The following is a 25,289-nucleotide window of genomic DNA, read 5'->3' on the forward strand; positions in this document are numbered from 1 at the left end:
AGCATAACTGGCATTTGCATAATGGGCCGGACTGGAGCGTTACAAAGCCGAGCGGTGTCAGGAAGCCGCCCTCTGCCTCCTGTCTTTCTTTTGACCCCTCTTTTTCTATCTCTATCGTTTCCTCTTTGGGTCAGATTCTCCCTGGTTCTGGGATGTGAACAGGCTCTTTCTTTTTCCCCACGTCTAACAGTACAAAGTCTCTACTGACAACCTGGAGAGAGAGGGTTGTTGGTCAAATAGCTGCTCTCTCTCTCTCCTCTATCTCCTCTATCTCTCTCTCTCTCTCTCTCCTCTATCTGTATCTCTCTCTCTCTCTCCTCTATCTGTCTCTCTCTCCTCTATCTCTCTCTCTCTCTCTCTCTCTCCTCTCTCTCTCTCTCTCTCTCCTCTATCTCCTCTATCTCTCTCTCTCTCGCTCTCTCTCCTCTCTCTCTCTCTCTCTCTCCTCTATCTCTCTCTCTCCTCTATCTCTCTCTCCTCTATCTCTCTCTCCTCTATCTCTCTCTCTCTCTTTCTCTCCCTCCTTCTCTATCTGTCTCTCTCTCTCTCTCTCCTCTATCTGTCTCTCTCTCTCTCCTTCTCTATCTGTCTCTCTCTCTCTCTCTCTCCTCTATCTGTCTCTCTCTCTCTCTCTCCTCTATCTGTCTCTCTCTCTCCTCTATCTCTCTCTCTCTCCTTCTCTATCTCTCTCTCTCTCTCCTTCTCTATCTGTCTCTCTCTCTCTCCTTCTCTATCTCTCTCTCTCTCTCCTTCTCTCTCTCTCTCTCTCTCTCTCTCTCCTCTATCTGTCTCTCTCTCTCCTTCTCTCTCTCTGTCTCTCTCTCTCTCTCCTCTATCTGTCTCTCTCTCTCTCTCTCCTCTATCTGTCTCTCTCTCTCCTCTATCTCTCTCTCTCTCCTTCTCTATCTCTCTCTCTCTCTCCTCTATCTGTCTCTCTCTCTCTCCTTCTCTATCTCTCTCTCTCTCTCCTTCTCTCTCTCTCTCTCTCTCTCTCTCTTCTCTATGTCTCTCTCTCTCTCCTTCTCTATCTCTCTCTCTCTCTCTCTCCTCTATCTGTCTCTCTCTCTCCTTCTCTATCTGTCTCTCTCTCTCTCTCTATCTGTCTCTCTCTCTCTCCTTCTCTCTCTCTCTCTCTCTCTTCTCTATCTGTCTCTCTCTCTCTCTCTCTCTCCTCTATCTGTCTCTCTCTCTCCTTCTCTATCTGTCTCTCTCTCTCTCTCTCTCTCTCTCCTCTATCTCTCTCTCCCTCTCTCTCTCCTTCTCTCTCTCTCTCTCTCTCTCCTCTATCTGTCTCTCTCTCTCTCTCTCTCTCTCTCTCTCCCTCCTCTATCTGTATCTCTCTCTCTCTCTCAGACATGGCCACAATTTGGAGAGATTTCATGCTGTGTCATATTTCTTTTCCCCTGTCGGTTTCAAAGACAAAGAGAGTCCGGCCAGCGAGTCTGTCCTTCTTTCTCACTTCATCTTCTATTTCAGGGAGAATCACTTCAGTCCTTTTCTCTGCAGTATTTTTAAAATGAGGGAAAGGGGAATGAATTACTCAAAGACTGTATTCTCGCAGAAAAAAAATCTTTGGCCTCATTTATAAAAATGTTTTTTTTACTTTATCGTAGATTCTGTAATAGGTGAAATATACATACAGCCTCCATATCTGGGGAATTAGTTTCAGCTTTAAAGAAAGTTAGTTGGAATCTATTTAACCTGCTGATTTTGGCATCTGGGTCAATTTTTAAACTGGTAATCTACAAGATTCTTGCTTTTTTTGATGTGGCTGCCATCTTTGGTGCTAACTGGTCATTGCTGCTGTGTTTCTGCACTGCACTGCCCAGAGTTCACCTGTCAATCAAACAGTGCACATGGAATAAAACGCATCACTTCCTGTGTGGCAGAGGATTTTTCCCAGGAAAGAGCTACCAAGACACCAGCTGTTTAGAACAGCAGATGGAAAAGATTTCATGAACTGGATATAGGTTGAATCACTGTTGAATCATATTAGTCGGCGATAGAGAGTCGCAAAACGGACATAAATTTATTAGAAATTGTCGCAGATTACTTGAGTATAAAAGTAAGGAGTTACTTCTAATGTAAAAAGGCACTATTTATTCAACTTAATCGCAATGATGAAAATGCGTTCATATGCCTGTGGAACAGTAGTTATGGCTTTGCAACACATGCACAACTTTCATGTCATAACATGGTTTGGATTTGGATTACGCACAAAATCTGTGAATTCACAAATTTTGCCTCTGGATCATAGAGCCACTCTGGTCGAGAAAGTAGATAAGAGTCTTGCATCCGACAATCCCTCACCTCCAAACAACAATAGTGATGTAAATCAGCCTCTGTCTCTGCAGGAGCAGGACAACAATAGCCCGGGGGGGCAAACTCAGTGTGTTTCTCAGCCCAACTCTCCGGCTAAAAGACCGAGCTGAGGGCATTCAGCGGGACAAAAGGGGGCGTGGCGGTGGGCTCCCGGGGGGGCTGGGAACCTCGGGGGGGTGGGGGGGTGGGGTGGGGGGGTGAAAAAGGCAAACATGGAAAGACGACCTCATTCAGAACGAGCCGTCCGTCCTCTCCCGACACGGGGAGGTTCTGTAGAGACACAGAGCTGGACCACGATGCCAGATCCTGCTCATCCTGTACATTAACCATCACTTTTCATTCTGCATGCCATCTTTTTTGCACATTCCCACATATTGCATATTTCTCATTCATTTCTTTGTCTCAGTATGCTGCACTGCTGTTAGTTTTCACACTCCGCGTATACTCTGTCACTTGTACATTTCTTTTTTCATCATTATTTTTCGAATACGTTGTAGTGTTCTAACTGCCAGTTGCATTATGTTTACCACCGCTCAATTTCTCCATTCTTAATTACACTCTTTTTGTCTTTTCTCAGCTGTATCCTACGACTATTTGCAGTTTCTGCACGAGGATCACTGAGGTGTCGTCTTGTTTCTTGTATATCTACATTTTCTGCATTTAGGTGACGCTCGTATCCGGAGCAACTTAAAAGCGCAACAGTTAAGATTCAGTTCCTAGATCACAAACATTACAAGCGACCAGTAGTAACGAGGTCAAGGGTCAGAGGTCACAGTGCAATACTGTAAGAACCAGGCAGGAAAGCACATATTCCCAACAAATGAACGCCTGAGCTGCGGACGGAGCGCTCACTCGGTTTAAAGTTTTGCGTCTCAATTAATGCGGACGGGACGCTCTTCTCTGTTGCAGCCTCACTTTCAGATGTGGACTGATAAGCCAGGTGTATTTTTACATAAAAATCTTGAAATGCGTCGCTCACTTCAACGTATTTATTGTTGCTCTAGAGAAACTTTAAAGATATGAATATGCTGGAAGGCTTTCATCTTCGTGTGGATAATTATTCCCGCTTTAACCAGCCGCTGTGCGCTGGAGCATCGACAACCTGGAGACCTCTGAGTTCTTTGTCTGAAGGCTGCAAATAAAGAAATATTTGTCTCTAAGCATCCAGGTCTGAGAGTGGGAGCCTGGGGGATTAACAGCGACTCCTCAGTAGCAGCTCCTTCACTAAGTATTGGGGGATCCCTGGAACAATTGTTTCTTGTCATAGATGGACCGAAAATCCAACCTAAGTCCCTGACCCGGCTGGATTTAAGCTTGACCCACGTTGGAGGAGGATTCCTGTGAGTTTGAATTTCTCTGAAACTTTACTGACACAAAGGGAACCTGCAGAGGCGAGATGTAGTACAACCCAAATGAAACCAAAAGATAGACAGATAGATGCACAGCAGGCAGACAGACACACAGATGATAGGGCTGCAACTAACGATTATTTTCATTGTCGATTAATCTGTCGATTATTTTCTCGATTAATCAATTAGTTGTTTGGTCTATAAAATGTCAGAAAATGGTGAAAAATGTCGATCGGTGTTTCCCAAAGCCCAAGATGACGTCCTCAAATGTCTTGTTTTGTCCACAACCCAAAGATATTCAGTTTACTGTCATAGAGGAGTAAAGAAACCAGAAAATATTCACATGTAAGAAGCTGGAATCAGAGAATTTTGACTTATTTTTCTTAAAAAATTACTCAAACCGATTATCAAAATAGTTGGCGATTAATTTAATAGTTGACAACTAATCGATTAATCGATTCATCGTTGCAGCTCTAATAGATGATATTAAAATAATGAAATTAAATGGTTAAATTGCCATCTGTTGCTTGGGATATTACTTCAAGCTTCTCTATGCAAGCTGTCATAGTTAATAAGGACATCGGCAGATAAATCTGTGCCAGGATGACAGCAACGATGAGTATCAACTGAGGTCCAAACCATTTTCCTGAACACTGGTCACTGCTGAGCTGAGCTTATTGAATCAACACCAGCCTGAATCTAATCAAAATACTATTTATGCACCGACTGTCCTGCACAGCTGGTCAGGATTAAATGGTGTTTTCCATTAAAAAACCCGAAAAAGATATCAGCGTACTGGCATGACTGACGAAGACCAGTTACAGTCAAAACACTGAAAATGAAAGATTTGATGCAGCATATGCGTAATTGTGGGCATCATTACTGTATGTAACTATTCCTTTTCATTGCAATTTCTACTAATCACATTTGTTTTGTCACATCTTTTTCACCTTGCTTAGATTATTTTCTGAGGAACTGTCACTGTGAAATGAATTAAGAAACATGTGGGCGCATATTTTTCTGCATAAAATTTGGTTATTTTGTTCGGCACTTTGAAACAGAAACATTTTAAAGTGAAAATGAGATGCTAATGCTTTTGTTTGGTAGATTATATTAAATAAAAGATTTTTTTCTACTGTGCAACTTGATGTTTAGCCCAGACAGATTCTACACCGTACCAGAAAACACAAGCTGACAGAAACATCTTTTCCTCTTGTAAAAATAAAATACCTCTTGCTTTCTCTTGCGATTTGGAAGCTGCGGCAGTCCATAAAGTGACTTTGATTAATCTTCAGTGAATTGTGCAGCGCTGCTTCAGACAGGCTGGTGGTTGATTTTCTCTGTTATTGCGCTCAGAAATCCAAATTCAATGAAGAAGAGATTTGAAATGAGACGGTGCCAAAACATACCAAAACACCTCTAAACATGAATCCATCCTCGAAAGTGTTTTGTCAGGTAAGAGCCTGAAAATGACAAACGACTTTAATGTTTATCTTAAAAAGTTTTTACTTTCATGTCACCATTTTGCCTCTTTTTTTCCCCCAAATGGTTCGGAATGAAACTCTTCATAAATACAGAGACTAATGTCACTGATGAGACTAAAAATCAAACCGCAGCCTGAAAGAAGATGAGAAAACCCCTCTGTGCGTCTGTCACGCAGCTCCCAGAAACACCTGCATCTCGTCTCATTCCACAGCGCCGTCCCTCCAAACCCCGGTGCAACAAGCGAGCACTTGAACGCACCGCGAACACATCCCCATTACAAACACGCATCAGGTCTTACCGCGCATCGCAGCTCCTCGCCGCGTTTCCTTCAGCGTTTTCAGATCAGAGACAAACGGAAAAATGACAGAAAACTTCCTAAAGCCGCTCTCTCTCTCTCTCTCTCTCTGTCTTCTCTCTCTTCCACACACACACACACACACACACTGCCACCACTGACTCAAACAAAGGCTTTCAAACCCGAACTCCACTCCCCTTTTTTGTGTGCGTGTGTGTGTGTGAGGGGGGGGTGGTTACCATGGCGATGCGTCTCCTGCTGAGGCTAATTTGTGCGGGCCACTTGTAGGGCTTGACAGAGAGGGGTGTGTGTGTGTGTGTGTGTGTGTGAGAGAGAGAGAGCGAGAGAGAGGGAGAGTGTGTATGTGTGTGCGAGAGAGTAAGAAAGTGTGTGTTTTTGTGAAAGAGAGAAAGAGAGAGAGGGATGAGTTCCGCTATGTGACTCTGTGTGTGTTTTTGTGTGTGTGTGTGTGTGTGTGTGTGTGTGTGCAGAGAGCAGGCTGTTTACATTCAAACGCTGGGTGACTTTGGGTCCAGTCCCTGCAGACGCTTAAACTGGTCCAGTAAACTGGTTCAGACTGGATGATCTGGACTAAAAAAAAACATATTACTATTCTTTTTGCTGAATATTATCATGGTGAAATTATTTATCAAACATGTGGGTGCATATTCCTCCAAATAATTTTCGTGTTTTTTTATTTTGTTCACTTGGTAAAAGAACAACTAAGGGTGAAAAATGAGATGCTAATGCTTAGAATTTGGTCAGTTTGTGTAAAATGAAAGATTTTCTCCAGTTTAGGCTACAGAGACGCTTCACAGCATCAGATTACAGTTTAGGAAGCTGACTGAAACACCTTCACCCCTCGCAAAAAAAAAAAAATCAGTAGCCAATATAGTGATTTTGATTGTTTTTCAATTAATTTTGCAACCTTTCGTCAGTCAGACGGCTTGTTTTTTTTTTTCTGTACTACTGGGATTAAAGCAATAAAATGCAATGAATGGAAACACCTTCAAACATCCTCAGAAGTGTCACTATTTGGCAGGTAAGGTAATCTATTTCTTAAAAAGTTCCTTCCTGCCAGTAATTTGCAAAAGGCAGATCTCTCATTTTGGAATGAAACTCTGTTCATGCTCAGTCTTTTTCATCATTCATGTCACGCTTTATCCACTCTGTACAGTGAAAACGATCCATCTTCAGGTTTAAAACTGTAAAGAGTGTGTTTACATGCACACTAATAATCCCATGTTAACCCGATTAAGGCAATACTCCGACTATAGAAATTTACCTTTACCTGCCTTTACCTGGAGTCATAATCAGAATAAGCACAACACAATAAACACTCCTACATTTCTGATTAGTAGTCTGATAAGTTTATATGTTTTACAAGTTTACATGAGTTTGACAATTCCCCACAATGACCCTGTTTACATGAGTGAAATACTTATTGTAATTATCCAGAGAGAATTGTGGGAATCAGAGGTTTTTTCACCAGCTGTTTAGCAGCAAATGGAAAAGCTTTCATGAACTGGATATAGGTTGGATCACTGTTGTGTTATATCAGTCAGAGATAGAGAGGAGCAGGACGGACATGTATTTATATGGAAAAACTACTTTAAGCTGATTACTCCCAGTAATCAGAGTACTGGTGCATGTAACTGTGCTGATGGGTAAATGGTTTAAAGCATGGGTCTCAAACTCGCGGCCCGCGGGCCAATTGCGGCCCGCGAGACGATATTTTGTGGCCCCCACCTTAATATGAAAGTTTAATGTTAGTGCGGCCCGCAAGTTTTATATGGATGGCACTTACAGTATTGTGTGCGGAGCTGAACGAACCTACCAATCACGGTGGGGTATATGGCTCTCGGGGGTGGGACATCGACCGGGCTTGATGCAAGCAGAGAAACATTTCTCAATGAGTGAAAGTTACAGCAGCGTTGCCATGGAGAGTTTTCTTCCGTGCCTGGCTGGCTGCCTCGTTTCTATTGGGCACACGCGGACATTCGTCCCAGCGCGCTGCGTTCACAACACTTCCAAAAAAAAGTTTTTAAAGTTGCTGCCCAGCGGGACATTATACGTATATATGTCTCTCTCTGACAAAATAAATCAAAGTGATGCGTACGCGGCGGGATAAAAGAAAAGTAAGGAACTCAATGTAGCCTAATGTAGTCTGCAGTCACATAGCGACACCTGTCCGTCGGCGATAACAGTCCCCGGTAACCCGGACCAATTATAGGGTCGCACCGTTATTTGTGGGTCATTATTTTTTATTTGCATCGCGCTATTTGCATTGCCTCACACGATGAACACTACATATATTTCTATATGATGTCATTTGTTTTTTTTGTTTCTATGACTACTGCCAGGTCTCTAGCAGCAAGGAGTAGGCAAGAGAAGCCATGTTCAGAAGAACAGTTCATGTTCTTCAATGTTCCATTCATGTTCAGGACAATTCATATTCAGAAGAACCCATTGAGGTTAAAGAACTGTTAATAAAGACGTTTAAATCTTATTTTGTGTTAAAAAATAAAAATAAAGACATTTGAGAAGATTGGAATTTTTTTAACAAAGCTTTTCTTGTGGAATACCTGATGCGGCCCAGCCTCACCCAGACTCTGCCTCCAGCGGCCCCCAGGTAAATTGAGTTTGAGACCCCTGGTTTAAAGACTGACATGCAGTCGAATCCAGTCCAAAATCAACAGACTCTGATCTGACAGTTCAGATGGAGGTTAACAGTAAACATTACAGCAGTAAGGTGACTGTTGAATCAATGTATCTGATCTATCTGGTTTTATTACTGTCAAAAACACACACACACACACTACAGTAGGATGGGGTTGCCGTGGTGATGGGCGATTGCATTTGATGAGCGTAGCTGATGGCTCTGACAGCTTTTTATGAGTGAGCGTGTGTGTGCCTTTGTGTGTGTGTGTGTGTGCGTGTGTGTGTGTGTGTAGGTGTGTGTGTGTGTGTGTCGGTGTCTTTGTGCCTTACAGACACAAAGAAAACAGTTTGTAAATCAGCCTACTTACAATTCTTCATCCAAACTAAATTATCTACTTCTTACTCTCAGCCTATAACAGGATAATAAATGCTAATACAATATACAATGACGTAATTCTGTAGTGCTGCGTCTCCAGCAGTCACTCTGATTGGTCAAGCCAGTGGTGACCAAACACACACACAAAAACTGTGATATCTTAAAAACTATGATACGTTAGATATTGTTTTTATCTCTCTTTAGTAAGTAACAAAGTAACTAAATACTTTTAAAGTTACTTTCCCCAACTGTGGTAGTATTTTAAAACCTGGCTACACAAATTGTTTTGTACTGATGTGACTGCTGCCACTGTCATGACTGTTTCAACTCAAAGAGCACATCGGAATCATACTATCTGACTGACTGACTAACTGACTAACTGACTGACTAACTGACTGACTGACTGACTAACTGACTGACTAACTGACTAACTGACTAACTGACTGACTGACTGACTAACTGACTGACTAACTGACTGACTAACTGACTAGCTGACTGACTGACTGACTAACTGACTAACTGACTAACTGACTAACTGACTGACTAACTGACTAGCTGACTGACTGACTGACTGACTAACTGACTAACTGACTGACTAACTGACTGACTGACTGACTAACTGACTAACTGACTAACTGACTGACTGACTAACTAACTAACTGACTAACTGACTAACTGACTAACTGACTAACTGACTGACTAACTGACTAACTGACTGACTGACTGACTGACTGACTGACTGACTGACTGACTGACTGACTAACTGACTAACTGACTAACTGACTGACTAACTGACTAACTGACTAACTGACTGACTAACTGACTAGCTGACTGACTGACTGACTAACTGACTAGCTGACTGACTGACTGACTAACTGACTAACTGACTGACTAACTGACTAACTGACTAACTGACTAACTGACTGACTAACTGACTAGCTGACTGACTGACTGACTGACTGACTGACTAACTGACTAACTGACTGACTAACTGACTGACTGACTGACTAACTGACTGACTGACTGACTGACTGACTAACTGACTAACTGACTAACTGACTGACTAACTGACTAGCTGACTGACTGACTGACTAACTGACTAACTGACTGACTGACTGACTAACTGACTAGCTGACTGACTGACTGACTGACTAACTGACTAACTGACTGACTAACTGACTAACTGACTAACTGACTAACTGACTGACTAACTGACTAGCTGACTGACTGACTGACTGACTAACTGACTGACTAACTGACTAACTGACTAACTGACTGACTAACTGACTAACTGACTAACTGACTGACTAACTGACTAGCTGACTGACTGACTGACTGACTAACTGACTAACTGACTGACTAACTGACTAACTGACTAACTGACTGACTAACTGACTGGCTGACTAACTGACTGACTAACTGACTGACTAACTAACTGACTGACTAACTGACTGACTAACTGACTAACTAACTGACTGACTGATTGCACTGTGCTGTTTGGCTGCAGTGACATAACAGCCAGTTGGAAAAGCCTGAGGGCCGAGGGAGTCCTGCAGATGGTAAGTGGAGTAACTGTGTCTGTGGAAATATCAATATATTGACAGAATGTATTATCATGTGGACAGACTGTTGGCTCTAAATACAGCTGGACAGCATGGACACACACACACACACACACACACACACACACACACACACAAGCATGGACACATGCATATCGACACTGGTGGAGTTGCATATGTTCAAACACACACACAGATACGAACACGCAAGTATGCATGCACAGTCACGTACACTAGTGTCCATTAGTGCACATACACACGCATACATACACATGCAAAATAAACAGAGACACACACACACACACACACACACACACACACCATCATCATCCTCTACTCTATTCTCTGTTGTCCGTATCCACATCCATACGATCCTCTCCACTGACACCTGCTGTAAGTCAAACAGGCAGATGACAGGGACGCCTCTGGGGGCCTTTAGGGGCCTTTAGGGGCCGCGTGCCGTGTCCCGCTGACCCCCGTTTCCCCTGGGGGGCGAACCCCCCCCGCCCCACCCCAAACCCCCTGAACCCCTCACTACATTAAGCTCCATTCAGAAGTCATCATCGGCCCGTCCTGCTTAACATTCAGTCAGAGGCGGAGTGCAGACGGTCGTGTTTCGCCTCATAAAAACACACCGGCTGTCCAGCTGGCCTCCCACAGGACACTGAAGAGGCCCGTGTGTGTGTGTGTGTGTGTGTGTGTGTGTGCGCGCACGTGTGTGTAAGTGTGTTTAGATAGATAGAAAGAAAGATAGATAGATAGATAGATAGATAGATAGATAGATAGATGCCTAAAAGTATCTCTCTATGTATCTATCTATATAACTATAATGACATATGTATAATAACTATATCTATATCTATAACAATATCTATATCTAGAACTTCATCTATAACTGTATCGATATCTATATGTATACCTATATCTATATGTATATCTGTATCTGTATCTATATCTGTATCTATATGTATATCTATAACTATATGTATAACCATATATATCCATAGCCTTTACTGGCTTTTGAATGATTTGTATAATTTCACTGGTAAATCTGTAACTGGTTTACATTATTATAGATATTGATGATTATGTGCTGTTGTATGGTGCATCAAACCAAATAATTCCTCATCTCTCTATGTATGAACTGTTAATCATCTGTTAATATATATTTAGTAAACTGTTTTCTACGTGGTGATTTCTATTTTACTTTATTCTAATGGATGGAGTGGAATGAGGAGAGGAAGGAGGTAAAGGGTAGAGGAGGAGTTGGGGGGGGGTTAAGAGGGGGGGCGGCACGTGTCTGAGACACCGAGCCCCGACAAAAGGAGCCGGTTAAATAGTCACCACCTGCAGCGGGAGGGGTGTGTGTGTGTGTGTGTGTGTGTGTGTGTGTGTGTGTGTATTTTTAGTGTGTAACTGAATAAAAAAATCCCTTTTATCTCTCTCCTTGGCTCTTATTTTGTTTCTTTTCTTAGAAAGCCTTTCTTAAATGATCATTCTATGGTTAAAGGAATATTTTCAGGACAATGTGACCTCTGACCTTTGACCTCCTTACTACTGGTTCCTTGTAATGTTGGTGATCTAGGAACTGAAGCTTATTCTACTGTTGAGCTCACTGTAAGCCAGTCTGAATGACAGAATCAACTAAATGCCTAAAATGTAAATGTAATGTGTCTTTTCCACCTCAGTGCACTGCCATCATGTACTAACATGAAAACATGATTGAAAGAAAATGTTTAAAGTTTCCACAGATTTTGTTAGCATCCACAAGATCTTCTTTAAAGACCTTAATGTTTTTTCTTAGCATTTTCTTAGCATTAGCACAAAAACTAATTGCAAGATACAAAATGTAGCTACAAGAAAAGAATGCACATATAACACACAAAACACACACACACACACACACACACACACACACACATGTCCAAGGACATGTGGATGCAATCAATACACACACATGCATTCAGCCACACACTCAATAATCCCTGCCACAACCCTCTCCTGCAAAAAAATACAAACACACAAACACACATACAAATGCAAGCATGCATGGAAGCAATCAATTCACACACACGCACACACGCCTGACATACCAATGAACACACACACACACACACACACTCCCCAGCACACGCCACAGAGAAAGACAGAAGGGCCCTCTGTGTGTGAAACTATGGAAGCAGAACGTCTAAACGCTGTCTGTCTGGAGCGGGGCCAAAGACCGAGACCCAACACACAACAGAGAGAAAGGAAAACACTAAACTCCTCACAGCGCTGCAACACGGGCTCTGCAGTTGCATCACAAATCTCCCAGCAACCTCGGCCGGCTCCATCACGGAGGTCCTGTGGAGAACTGGCTGTGTGGAAATATAAAGTCTAAATATCTAACAGCCAGGCTGGAAAGAGAGAGACACCTTTAGCCCTGGTCTCCGCTCCAAAGCACTGTGAGCTGTAGCTTTGAGAAGAGTCAGCTCAGTTAAGCAAGCTTGTTAGCAGCCTGCTAATTTAGCAAAGTAGCTAATGTTAATGTTAACATGCTAGTTTCTATTAGGTACGTTAGCTAGTGTGCTAATCAGATGTGTTAACAAGAGTTATATTTAGCAAAGCAGATACTACGGCCAGCTAGCCAACAAGCTGACATGATCTAAACACTAAATCAGATTCATCAGTGGCGAAACGGTCGGTTCCCAGTAGGGCTGAACGATTTTGAAAAAATATCTAATTGCGATTATTTTGAGTGATATTGCAATTGCGATATGATTTGCGATATTAGAGGGAATGATAATTTTTACATCATTATTCTCATTTTCATTGAAAAACGTATTAAAAATGATTATGGTGTGATTTTTGCGGGGATCTGTACCAAACAAAGATGTTTTCTTAAGTCTGTAGAATATGATGGGTAGGCCAGGACATCTCTGCAGCACGACAATATTTAATTTAAAATGGTATTTTGACACACATTTCGCAATTTCGATAAAATTTTGATTAATTGTTCAGCTCTAGTTCCCAGTCAAAAAAAAAGTTGTACGTTTAGAAATGCAATCTGCTGTTCACAGCCACTGTTGTCCAGGAGTTGGAGACCTCCAATATGGCCGCCAGAGGGGGTGTCATGTCACCAGAAAACCTCTATTTATTCTCTTCTGTATTAGATTACTGAAACGTCCTCGGGTTTGCTGATATATGGGGCCGATATTGGCCTTTTATTAAAATTTGGATATCGGCAGGTCAGTGTTGTCCCCTGATGGCTATGATGGAGGTTAAATTAAAAAAAAAAAAAAACATAAAGAGCATACATCATAACTGTTTTAGAGCATTTCAATGTCCATGTTAAACACAGTGTAGTCACTAGAGGGGTGGGGGGGGGGGGGGGTCATTGTCTTGCTCAAGGACACTTCAACAGTGATGGTAGTTATTGATATTATTATATTATTATTATATTAATCCTGTGATCTTTTGGTTCCTGGGAGATCAAACCTCCCTGCTAAAGACTGAGAGCAAAGAAAAACCCTTATCCTCCACAGTCAGCTAATAAACATCTCAATTACTTTCTATGAGACATAAGACAGATTAGCATGGTCAGATTCTCTCAAAACAAATGATCACTGACACCCGGACTTGGGAACTATCAATGATTATTGACATCGACAATCAATATCAATGATTCGATCACTGATCTTCTCTCTGCATCGACTTGACTCACTGGGAATTTGGATTGACGTTTCTAACCAGGTGACAAGGCATTAAAACAGCCATCAATACGGCTCTGATCTAGGAATAGCTTCAATTAGTGGATCAATACCTCGCTAGCCTCGGGCGCTGAGGCTGTTTGAAATCCAGGTTCAAACCTAGCCTGCTTATAAAGTCAGTAACTGTTAAGTCCTGATGTATGTGTGACTAAAATACAAGTGAGCTTCAACACACACACACACACACACACACACACACACACACAGTGAGTTTGTCCTGAATTTAGTGGTTGGAAAAGCATAGACTCCCTTGGGGTCAAAGGGCACCAAAAGGGCCAGATGATTCTTACTTGTCATGTATTTAGTGGCAGAAAAGGCTTTGACTCACTTGGCATTCGTCATGTATTTGTATTTTGACTTGATTATTGGTTATGGGCATTCCTAATTGATCGCATTTGTACAACTTCATATCCCAAGTGCAATACTCAGCAAACAAAAATGGAACATGATATTTAGTGAACATGGTGCAGCTCCAGTCTGAAGCCCCAGTATGGATTGTGAATCCCACCACTCTCGCCTGTATATCATTTGTGTACATTAGCCATGCATTCTCCACTCCCCCAGCCGGTTGCCAGGCAACTGGGGGTCAAAGGGCACCCCAAGGGCCAGACGATTCTCATTCCTGTCTGCGGCTGGTTGGTGGGTGAGGAGTGTTTGATTATTAGACGACAAGTGGATTCACACACATCCTCTCATACTCCAACAACTTGAGGTCCTGACCTGGTAATGTTGGTTTAAGACAAAACGGTGTGTGTGTGTGTGTGTGTGTGTGTGTGAGGCGGGCGAAGCATTTGTGTGTGTGTGTTCATAAATATTGATTTCCAGCCCCTACCTTGTGTGTGTTTGGTTTGATGCATCGAACAAAAAAGGGGTTGGAAGTGCTGAGGGTGGCCATCAGAGAGTGTAAGGAATTCTGCAAAAGCAAAAAGAGAAATGTTAGGTTAGGAATGCTACTATTACTACTACTATTACTATAGGCCCTTTTCACATCGTCATGGTAACAGCTTCCGCATTGAGAAACAGCTCTGGCCTTCACTGAATCGCTCTACAAAATTAACATTGGTGAAGTACAAAGACTATTTTTGTTGACTCCTGGATCTAAACTAGAGAAAGGCTACAAGTTATTCGCCTAAAGTTTCCTCTTGGATTATGAAGGTGAGTTTTAGCTTCAGTTTCTCCTAGTCTGCTGTCATCTCTTGGCAGTCGTCACCTCATTTGCATAACGTTATTACATTATGTATCTAGTGCTAGTAACTGTTACAATTTTGTTGTTTTTGTTGTCAGTAAGTCGCAAAAATAAAGTTACCACAGGAAGTTGTAATGCACCGGTTTCTCAATATGGAAGTTGTTACCATGACGACGTGAAAAGGGACTATTACTGTTAATACTACTGCTGCTACTGCTATTAATACTACTACTACAATAATAGATACTGCTACTACTTCTACTACTTCTGCAGCTACTGCTATTAGTAGCATGACTACTATTACTGACATTTCTGATGCTACTACTGCTGTTACCACTACTACTACTAATGATAGAAATAACTGTATTTGTATAGAAAGTTTCCTATCAGGTTTTTCCTATCGTAACAAAGTTGCAAAGACCTGATATGACCTAGATGGGAACTACAAATGATCCTATAAAAGCTAATCATGTTATTCAGCAGGAACACTGACAGTATCTGAGAAACACTCATAAGTCTGTTAGATATGATATGATATGATATGATATGATATGATATGATATGGTGATTTTGTGACTTACCTTAAACTGGGAGCTGACAGTGGGCCGTCTGTGCTTGGAGCTGCATTTCAGAGTGTCCTGCTTGTTGCGGCTCAATACGTGCTCAAACAAGTCGTAGACAAAGTCCAGCCTGACAAACAGAAGGAGGGAGAGAAAGTTAAGATACACAACACCAAAGTCAACACATTAACTGGTAAACAAAACATGGATGTAGTACCAATTAAATTATAGGTACTGCCACACTGCTTGTTTAATTCCAAAATTCTATATATTAATTCTAGATGTTTATTATTGAAAATTTCTAACATATTGAGGATCTAGTCTGTAAAAGTGTTCATCATTTAGAATTTGTTTTTATTTGGTGCTATCAGTGGCACTTTTTCAAACAGTATATATTTTGTAGATATTTAAATTTCGAATGAGATATTTTTGGAAACTGTTTGGAACGGTTTGGAAACTTTTCATCCATAGAAAATGGAGTCAGTTGAAAATAGTTATTCTGAAGTGAGATGCATGAATACAGCAAAATAATTTATTATTCTCTCGAACTCAGCGGCCATAAAGGTAGAGAAGCTGGCTTGTGAGTGAAAGGTTGTTGGTTTGAATCCCTGGATCCACTGGGAAAATCTGGAAAACACTTTCCTCCCTCAACAACCACCACCTTGATTCCCTTGACTGTGGTTTTTACTGGGCGGCTCCCAGTGCGAATGTGTTTAACTGTATAAATATGAAGCAGTGCATTGCTGAAAAAAAAAAAGCGTGACTTATCAGCACAAACCCTTCCCTGGATAAATAAAAGGTTCAAAATGATGCACCCACCTGCTCTCCCTCAGCAGGTTGAGGATGTCGTCTCTGAAAGTGTCTCTGTTCTTCTCCAACATCCTCCTCACGTCATACACCACCTGCAACACACCACAAGGGGGCGTCAGAGGTGTGTAAGTGAGCAGTAGTACCATTGTAGTACGAGGATATTTAACAATATACTGTATGAATACAATCCTGCACTCTTCCAATAAGAAAGATATGAAATTGATGAATATTTGTCTTTCATTTGCAGTCTTCTTGTAATTATTGTATGCAATAATTATGTGCACTAGTGTCTGTGCTTTTCTATTTTATGTTTCTAATAATAAAATAATAGTACCCTTTTACAGGATCAATGAATGTGCAACAAAAAAATGTATGTACATATCGCAGACCTGGGTCAAATTGTAGTTCCAAGTCATTCTTGGTGTTTGTTTTATCCTGCACAGAACACCAGTTGGGTGGAGTTTACCAATATCCAATAACCAAATTGTCTTTCAAATGCTTTCCTGTGATTGCCTAATTGTCTGTGTGACAAGCGCCACCCATCTGGCACCAAAGTAGGATAAAAGAAACCATCAAGAATATTTTCAGATGTTTTTTTGGCCCAGGTCTCTATATTCATATCTGCAGCGATTATCTTGGTTGTGACTTCTGTGTAGGTGCTGATAAGCATCCATGCTTTGAAAATAGTTAATTCATTGTAGAAAGAGATCATATGTGAGGGATGAAACAGTATGCTTTATCTGAACATACAAACTTTAAGGTATTAATATAATTGATTTTAGCTAGTTTCAATTCTTTCTGTTTTGATTTGGTAAAGGTAATGTCAGCTTTGTGTTATTAACATGCTGCTATGCCCAAATGACTGTACACATTGTAATCTATACTGTATTATACCCTACTATACTCTATTATACAACACAATATTAAAATATACCATACATTAAAGTCATTAAAGATATCAGGGCCATGCGTTACCTCTCCTGCATAGTGCCTGACTCCGAAGTAGTGCACAGCAACACGTGGCTTCACATAGAAAGGGTTTTTCTGCAGCAGGAGAAAGGAAACAGTTTCATCATTTATATTGTCCTTTAACAAAAAAACCTCCTCATTGCTTCTCTGTAATATCACCCACTCACTACAAGTGTCACGTCCAACTACAACAAGCTGGCAATCGCAAAGGAAGTCTGATCTGTAATTAATCTGCCGTTGACTTATGTGGGCAGACCTGACAATCTGTTTACTGAAATAATATGAAACTGAGGGAATTATTTGTTTCCATTAGCTGTATTGTACAATAGGAAAAGGAGTTTGTGCCAGGAAGAAATTATTCTCTGAGCAATGAGGGAAGCAGAGTCCCATACTTGCACTTTTAACCTCCATTTAGCATTCTGGATGTCTCCACTTTGATATATCAAATAGTCAATTATTCTATCATAATCCTATTTAACAAGGCTGTAAAGCTTGCTAAGAGCGTAGACGAGAAAATATTGCTTGAAATATTTACAAGCGCTCATATTTATTTAAATTAAAGCCTTCTACTTCTTTACAACTAGCGATGACATCAGTGTTTAAATCAAACCAAGCTGTTAGCTTCAGACGCTAACGCCAAGAACTGCAAAGGGCTGATAGCCAAAACTTGCTAACAGGGACCAGTATCCTGTTAGCGGCAGATGCTAAAAACATTAGAAATACATCCATCTTTTTATATAGGATGCTGTGTGAGATATAAACTGACTGGTTCCTGATTATGTTAGCAAAACTGTCAGACGATACCGTGCTTCAAAACCACAACGGGAATAAGCGGATATGAAGTTGTGTAAATCTTGACCTCTTTGAGACCTTGGTTCAGATAAACTAATGGCGACCTTACACCAAACTTTCACTGTCGCAGACAAATTTCCAATGTCGGAATAAAATCATGAGAGTTTTGCTAGAGTTGTGGCGCGCTCCCGTCATCTCGATCGTTTGGTGTAAGGTCAGAAAACTCTTAAGTCTTAAGTCTTAAGTCAGTCTTTTTCTCGTCTTGACGTTCCGATAAAATCAAACATGTTTAATATTATCGGAAGTCTTTAGTCTTGGCTCATGCAAATAGTGAAGTTCAATGACAAAGTTTTCTAGTGTATGGTAGGCAGTCTTTGCAAAATCTTAGAGTCTGTGACTAAAAACTCAGTGACTTATGACACATTGTCTTTAGATGTGAGCTGGATGTGAGAGGGTGTCAGACTTTACTCTTTTCAAAGTCTTTTCAAAGTCTTCTAGTGTATGGTAAGCAACTCGCATTTCCAGAAATGTGTCTGGATATCATATGTGAAGCAGGCTACTCTCTCCATGGTTCTGTTTGTCTGCTACGTTAGCTTAGCGCCTAGCTGTGGATAGCGGTGTAAAAGGCTAACAGCTTGAGCTACTGTCTCCCTGTTGTCATGTTAAATAGATATTTCATTTTGGTAGATCATTTTCCCTTTCCAGCATGCGCACAGATAGATATTCAGCGCAGTCATCCTAGCGTTAGCTGCCCTGGGGATCCACTCTCTCACTGGTGTGAATGTGTGGAAGTGTCTCAGTGTGAAGCGGGGTATTGCTGAGGTGAAAAGGGCAAATAAAACACAGCAGAGGGAGACGTACTGAGTGCTGACTGTGCAGTTTCTCCAGTAAGGTGGAGTCTGTGGCTTTGGGGAAATGACTCTCCTCGTTCATCAGTGCCAGGAGGCCCAGTTTCTATGGAAACACAGAGGGATCATCATCAACATCATCAACATCATCATCATGTCTGTTGTTGTTGTCACCATCATCATCATCGCTGTCTTCCTCACCATTGTCATTGCCAATGTCAACATTTTTGTTTTTGCCCAATTTTTAATCTTGCCTTCATATATATATGTTTTACAATTCCTTGTTATTTTTGTAAAGCACTTCGTAAACTATGCTTTTATACAAGTGCTGTATAAAAAGTTTATTATTAGTAATAGTAGCAGTCATAGTAGTAGTACTAGTGATAGTGGTAGTAGTATCACCATTACATCCTCAACATGGTCCATTGTCATCCTCACCATTATTAATACCACCCTCCTCCTCCTCCTCCTCCTCCTCCTCCTCCTCCTCATCATAAACATCATCATCTTATTATTTTTTAACTGCTAATCAGGTTTTTTCAACAAGTTTCAAGTTGAACAAGAAGTTAAAAAGGCACAAGTTCATCATAGTATCATCAGCATCACCGTCATCACCCTCATCATCATCAAGTCCCCCACACCGTCATTGTCATCTTTAGCCATCATCAACATCATCATCATCATCATCATCACCACCCCACATCCTATCATGTAGAACTTGAAGCAGAACGGTTCTCAAGCTGAACGAAGAACAGAAGAACAGTTCTCAAGCTGAAGGAGAACTTCAGATCTCCCTGACTCACGTACCTTCTCGATCAGATCCAGACATTCTCCGTTGTCCATCCAGTTGATGTCTTCCCACACCAGGCCTTCCCTGGAGGAAGCAGCCAAACAAACGTCGAGGGTCAGAGACAAACTACAATAGATTGAGTTACGTTTCATTCCAACAGATCAGGAGACGTCCACCACTAACCCAATAAAATAAACATCTGTTAAAAACATTTTTACCTCCGCCAATGCAGTTGGAAGGAAATTATGTTTTGTCTGTCTGTCTGTTTGTTAGGAAGATAACTCAAAAAGTAATGAATGTATTGAACCAAGGATCAGTTGATTATTAGTTTGGTGGTGATCCAGATCTGGGATTACCTCTATTAGACGATTATCGTTTTTTAGCCATAACTATTATGCTGCGTTCATGTGCTGGTGAGAAAGTCCGACAATCGGGACTTACAAGTCGGCTGCTAAACAGCGTTGCATTTATGTGCTATTTTCCTCGAAAATCAAACCAAGACAAACGATAAATAAGCATAAACTGTTACGGAGGCTGCAGCTTTGCAAGTTGGAGAATTGTTCAGCTTGCTCTACTGAGTGCCTTCTGGTTGATGATATAATCAGTTGTATTTTTGAGATATTGAGAAACATCAGGTAACAATTTTGTGAGACTATACCTGGCTTAGGGAAAGGGGTTAGGCGGATATGAAGTTTTGTACATGTGAAAACTCAATACTTGGCAGGCTTCCCTCTCCATGGTTCTGTTCTTCCAGGTTCACTAAGCTTTCAAGCCAGTGGATAACAGTGTAAAAAGGCTGAGAGCTTGAGGTAGACAGCCTGCTGGTGTCATGGTAAATTAAATCTTTCACTTTGGTATGTTCACTTTTGAATTAATAGTTTTTTGCAGAAAAAGGAGACGTCCACCAATTTAAAACGACGACAACAGCTCTTACAAAATGATTGCTGGTAGGAAAGTTATCCTCTATATGGATTACAATCAAAGTTATTATCTAAATATAGGCTTTTAGTTATGATGCAGACACATTTTCGATGAAATAATTGCTTGTATTTTGGAAATACTGAGCAACATCAGATGATAATTTTGTTCCAAAATTAATAGAATACAGTTTGGGAGTGAAACCCTTCAAATGGAGAACACACAGTCAACAGTCTCCACCTACTTGTTGTATTCAAGTTGCTCCAGGGAGAAAATGTGCTTGTTAAAGTATTCCTGAAGCTTCTCGTTTGCATAGTTGATGTTGAACTGCTCAAAGCGATTGACCTATGAAAAAAAATTAGGCAGAGATTAGACACAGATAATGAATCAATGAACTGAACCGCGTGGAATCCCTGAGGTGTATTTTTCAGATTTCATGATTAACAATAAAACAGCATAATTAAAACGCTACAGACAGAAGTTAAAAAAAGTAATGATGTCGTTGGATGAAGTGTGTTTGAGTGTTTAGATATTCTGAGCAAAAAATACAGCGCTGGAATTATTGAAATTGTATTATTTTGTAGTTCTCATTCTTGGTGTTTGTTTTAACCTGCACAGAACACCAGTTGGGTGGAGTTTACCAATATCCAATAACCAAATTGTCTTTCAACTGCTTTCCTGTGATTGCCTAATTGTCTGTGTGACAAGCGCCACCCATCTGGCACCAAAGTAGGATAAAAGAAACCATCAAGAATATTTAGATATTCTGAGCAAAAAATACAGCGCTGGAATTATTTAAATTGTATTATTTTGTAGTTCTTATAGTTTTTTTTTTCCGTTTTTTTTCAACAATAATCTCATCCTGCTTTTATTCCATGTATTGCTTGGTTAATGTGTGGGAGTAAGTTATTAAATGTAAAGTCTCAATTGAACTGAATGTTCACACATGAGAAACCAATATAAAGTAAATGGGTCATGAGAACCACCTGATACCCGCAGGGAGAGCTGCCTCATGCGTGACTACGGGAGCCTGGTTATAAATCTAATCGCAATAATTCTGCTCACACACACAATTCATTTGTGTTGGATTTGCCACAGGCTCTTGATTCATTTCCAATGGGTGAGGCGACTGCATACAAGCAAAATCAAACAACTAAATGATTCACCGCACTACTGCATTGTTTGGACGGGTGTGTGTATGAAGCTTTCATTTTAAAGAGATATTTCATTCTGGTAGAACATTTTCACTTTTTAGTGTGTGTGTGTATCTCTGCTGGAGTTCATGAATGGTTCACTACAGCCTGGTCTCCCAAAATTTTGTAAATGAGCACGATGGAAAATGCAAAAAAAATGTGTTCCATGCATGAAAAATAAAATAAAAATGTTTTGTCCAGCAGGAAAGGATCAGGTGGACGAGACACAACTAGAAGAAACAGGAAGAAGTTTTAAATTAAAATTGCATGATGGAAAGTAAGCTTATTCGACTCCGACAACCCAGGTTCAATTCCCAACTCATGACAACAAGTTTTCTACTGGGAGGCAAGTTTTCATTTTCAGCGAAAGTTTTTCTTATTTAACCATGACCAAAACCTGAACCTGATGGGGTAAATGTGATGTGAAATGTCAGGTGATGTTCCTGCTGTTGTCACATAATCATTTCATGGTGGAGGAATGTAATCTTCACATTACTCGTGTCCAGAAGACGTAATCTGCCTTTCAGAGTTCGTGCTCATTTCACGAGACTGTGTCAACCGCTAATATCGGCTGACATGGAGACTTGTAGTAAACATCACTCACTAACTGTGGCTCTGAAAATCTTGTCTAAAAAAAAAAATCACGCTTCACTGCAAACAAAGCAGTATCTGGGTCATTTTATTTTATTCTGTAGCTGGGGAAAACAAAGCTTGAATGCAGGTGGGAACAGTAAATCCCCATGGAGATGTGCAGGCTAGAAAGTGAATATTCTCTTGGTAATTTTCTAAGTACAATATCTCTTTAAAGGAAAAATCCATCCTTGCATTATCATACACTAATTGAACATCAGTCTGTGATGTTCAATTTACTTTTTTACTTTCTCTCAACCTGCCTCATCTACTTCTACTTTTACTTAAGTTAGATAATGACCAGCACCCTTTATTCAAAACCCAACATGTCTTGATGCTGCAGTGCATTCTGGTCTCTCTCCTGCTGCTGTGGTGGAGAAATTGGTCTCTCTCCTCTTCTACGATGGATTTCTCCCTGTATGATTCTTGAACGTCTCTCGGTGCAAAATGGCGGCTCTAGAAAGAAGCACCTCGCTCTTTGATTCTGAGGGACTGACGCCAAAACCTGACGTTTACTGCTGATGTTTTACATCCTGAAACATTTTCTCATATCAATGTTTTAGGGCGGATATTTTGCTTTAATTCAAACGCACCTCGAAGTTCTCAAATCCGAAGATGTCCAGGATGCTGATGGATTTGAAGTCTTCTTTGCCCCTGATGCGGTTGTTGAGCTTGCGGATGATCCAGGTGAAACACTGAGAGTAAAGTGCCATGGCCATGGAGTCTCTGGAATCCACCGCCTGAGGAAGAGGAGGAGGAGGAGGGGGGGATTAATATTGAAGCACTGTAGCTAAAACAATACATATTTTCTTATGATGGTAAATACAAAGGTGGTATAAACAAAAACCAAATGGGGATGAAGAAAGAAACATACTAAAGAGGCTCTTCAGATGCAAAAAAGGGCTGGTTTATTTACATAGTGCAAAAGTGAAAAGTATTCATTTATGCTTGATTTGTATTATTGTGTCAGTGGGGAAATTGGGTGTGTGGCAAACCCCACCCATCTGGAACATCTGGCTCCGCCCACTGAGGTTTAACTCAGCTGCTCTGCCTCTGAGAAATATTTGCAGAACTAAAACTCTGATCCGCTTGTGATTCAGTATGATGTGAAAGCTACATGGCAGGCCTGTACGGTTAAAAAATTGAATAAACAAGGAATTATTTATTTATCTGGGTCACAGTATCATGGTTTCTACTCTGCAGAAGCCTGTCTGGCACCAGCGGTGTTTTGTTTACCTCCTGAACCCCGCTGCTGAGTCAGCGGCCGATGTGATCAGCCGGCCGGCGTTCATCATGAACCCGATTACCTGCTGGTCCCTGATTAGCTGCTCGCTCAAAGGAAACGGGGGCCGAAGCTGATCTGAAACCCCTGCAGGCTTTCACAGGCTGTCTTTCTCTGACAGCAACAACAAGCAGAGAATAGCCGGAAGACGCAAGGAATGCTTTGTTTTGTTTTTGTTTTGTCCTGCCTACAAAGGACCGACTCAACATACCTAATGCTAAAATTAGGCGAATTGTTCGGGCTAATGTTTGTCAAAGGTGACTCCAGTCGTGTTAGCTGTTCAGTGTGTAGCTAGATGTTAAGATCTTCAAAGGGACTGTTGAGCCAAATCCAAAAATGTACTGAAAATGATTTAGAGACAGCTTCTATTGACACATCTACATCTATTTTCTCTTTCTAGAAACTGAAGCTTATTCTACTCTTAGCTAATTGCACTCATTGTAAGTCCAAACGGTCTAAAGTCTAAAGGTCTAAAAAGATATATAAATATATATATAAAAAACCTAAAAAACCGAAATGTATAACAACAGAAAATGATCATTAGTGACAACATTCTATAGTTTGAGATCATTTCATCCCTAACTTCCCTAAGTAAGCTAGTTTGTAATACTAAATAATCTAGTTAGCAGGTATTTTCCTCTTTTTCAGTGCCGTCTGTGTGCTATCCGGCACAGGACTTTTTGATGTACATACATATCTAATTTTGCAACCATTAATCATAGCCATATAATGAATAAAGTCACCTAATTTATAAATACTGGTGCAGAAACCATGAAAAATTGCTCCTGGAACCAAGAGCAGCTAAGTTAATTGATCCCATCAGTGACCTGTAGCTCTTTCATTGTACAGGTTGGTCATGGTTGATCTAGGTCTAGGTTTGTGATTGGATGTTATTCACCGGTTCCAGTGACCTACAGATTATTAACTAGATGTTACTAACCTGTAAACAGACTCACAGGTCTGTGACTGGTGGTAACTGACCTGTTCCAGTGATCTAGAGGTTATTTACTTGATGTTACTAACCTGTAAACACATCTACAGGTGACTGGTGCTTACTGACCTGCTCCACGGTGAGCGGTGTGCAGATCTCCTCGCCCCTGAGGATCATGGACCGGTGGGTCAGAACCTCGGCCAGCTGATCCGAGTTCAGCCCCAGGAGGTCGGACGTCCGGCCCAGAGCTGAGGACGCAAAAACCACACAGAGTTAGAGAGGGTTTCTGCTTGGACCTCCGGTACCAACAACACACAACACTGCTGAGGTTCCCCTGAGCAAAGACACCTGTCCTCCATGTTTGTGTCCCAACCACCAACACGCTTCAAAGCTGCTTTTTGAAAACTAGCAGCTGCTTGCAATGTAACTGTGGCTATTTGGAACATTGCAGCTTCAAAAGTGCTCCTAATACTTTTTAATATAATCCTGAGAGATTCTCTGATTCCCTTTAGCCATTTTAGAAACAAGATCTTAAGTCTTTCTAGAGCCGAATGTAATTGTTTTTAACCTGATGTTGTCTC

At 41.0% G+C, this 25,289-nt stretch overlaps 1 protein-coding gene across 1 annotated transcript in view; it reads right to left on the reverse strand.

Annotated features, from left to right (window-relative positions):
• Positions 1-25,289, reverse strand: part of myo10 (myosin X) — a 157,940-nt gene that overhangs the window by 32,155 nt on the left and 100,496 nt on the right. The window contains exons 11-19 of the mRNA XM_071897130.2: positions 24,838-24,956; positions 23,089-23,235; positions 20,917-21,017; positions 19,772-19,838; positions 18,978-19,070; positions 17,331-17,399; positions 16,365-16,447; positions 15,567-15,675; positions 14,632-14,712 (exon numbers count right to left, since the gene is read on the reverse strand). Coding sequence (XP_071753231.2) covers positions 14,632-14,712; positions 15,567-15,675; positions 16,365-16,447; positions 17,331-17,399; positions 18,978-19,070; positions 19,772-19,838; positions 20,917-21,017; positions 23,089-23,235; positions 24,838-24,956 — 869 coding nt within the window. The remainder of the gene's footprint in view (positions 1-14,631; positions 14,713-15,566; positions 15,676-16,364; positions 16,448-17,330; positions 17,400-18,977; positions 19,071-19,771; positions 19,839-20,916; positions 21,018-23,088; positions 23,236-24,837; positions 24,957-25,289) is intronic.

Source organism: Centroberyx gerrardi, chromosome 13 (genome assembly GCF_048128805.1).
Source record: "Centroberyx gerrardi isolate f3 chromosome 13, fCenGer3.hap1.cur.20231027, whole genome shotgun sequence".
In the NCBI taxonomy this organism is placed as follows: domain Eukaryota; kingdom Metazoa; phylum Chordata; class Actinopteri; order Beryciformes; family Berycidae; genus Centroberyx; species Centroberyx gerrardi.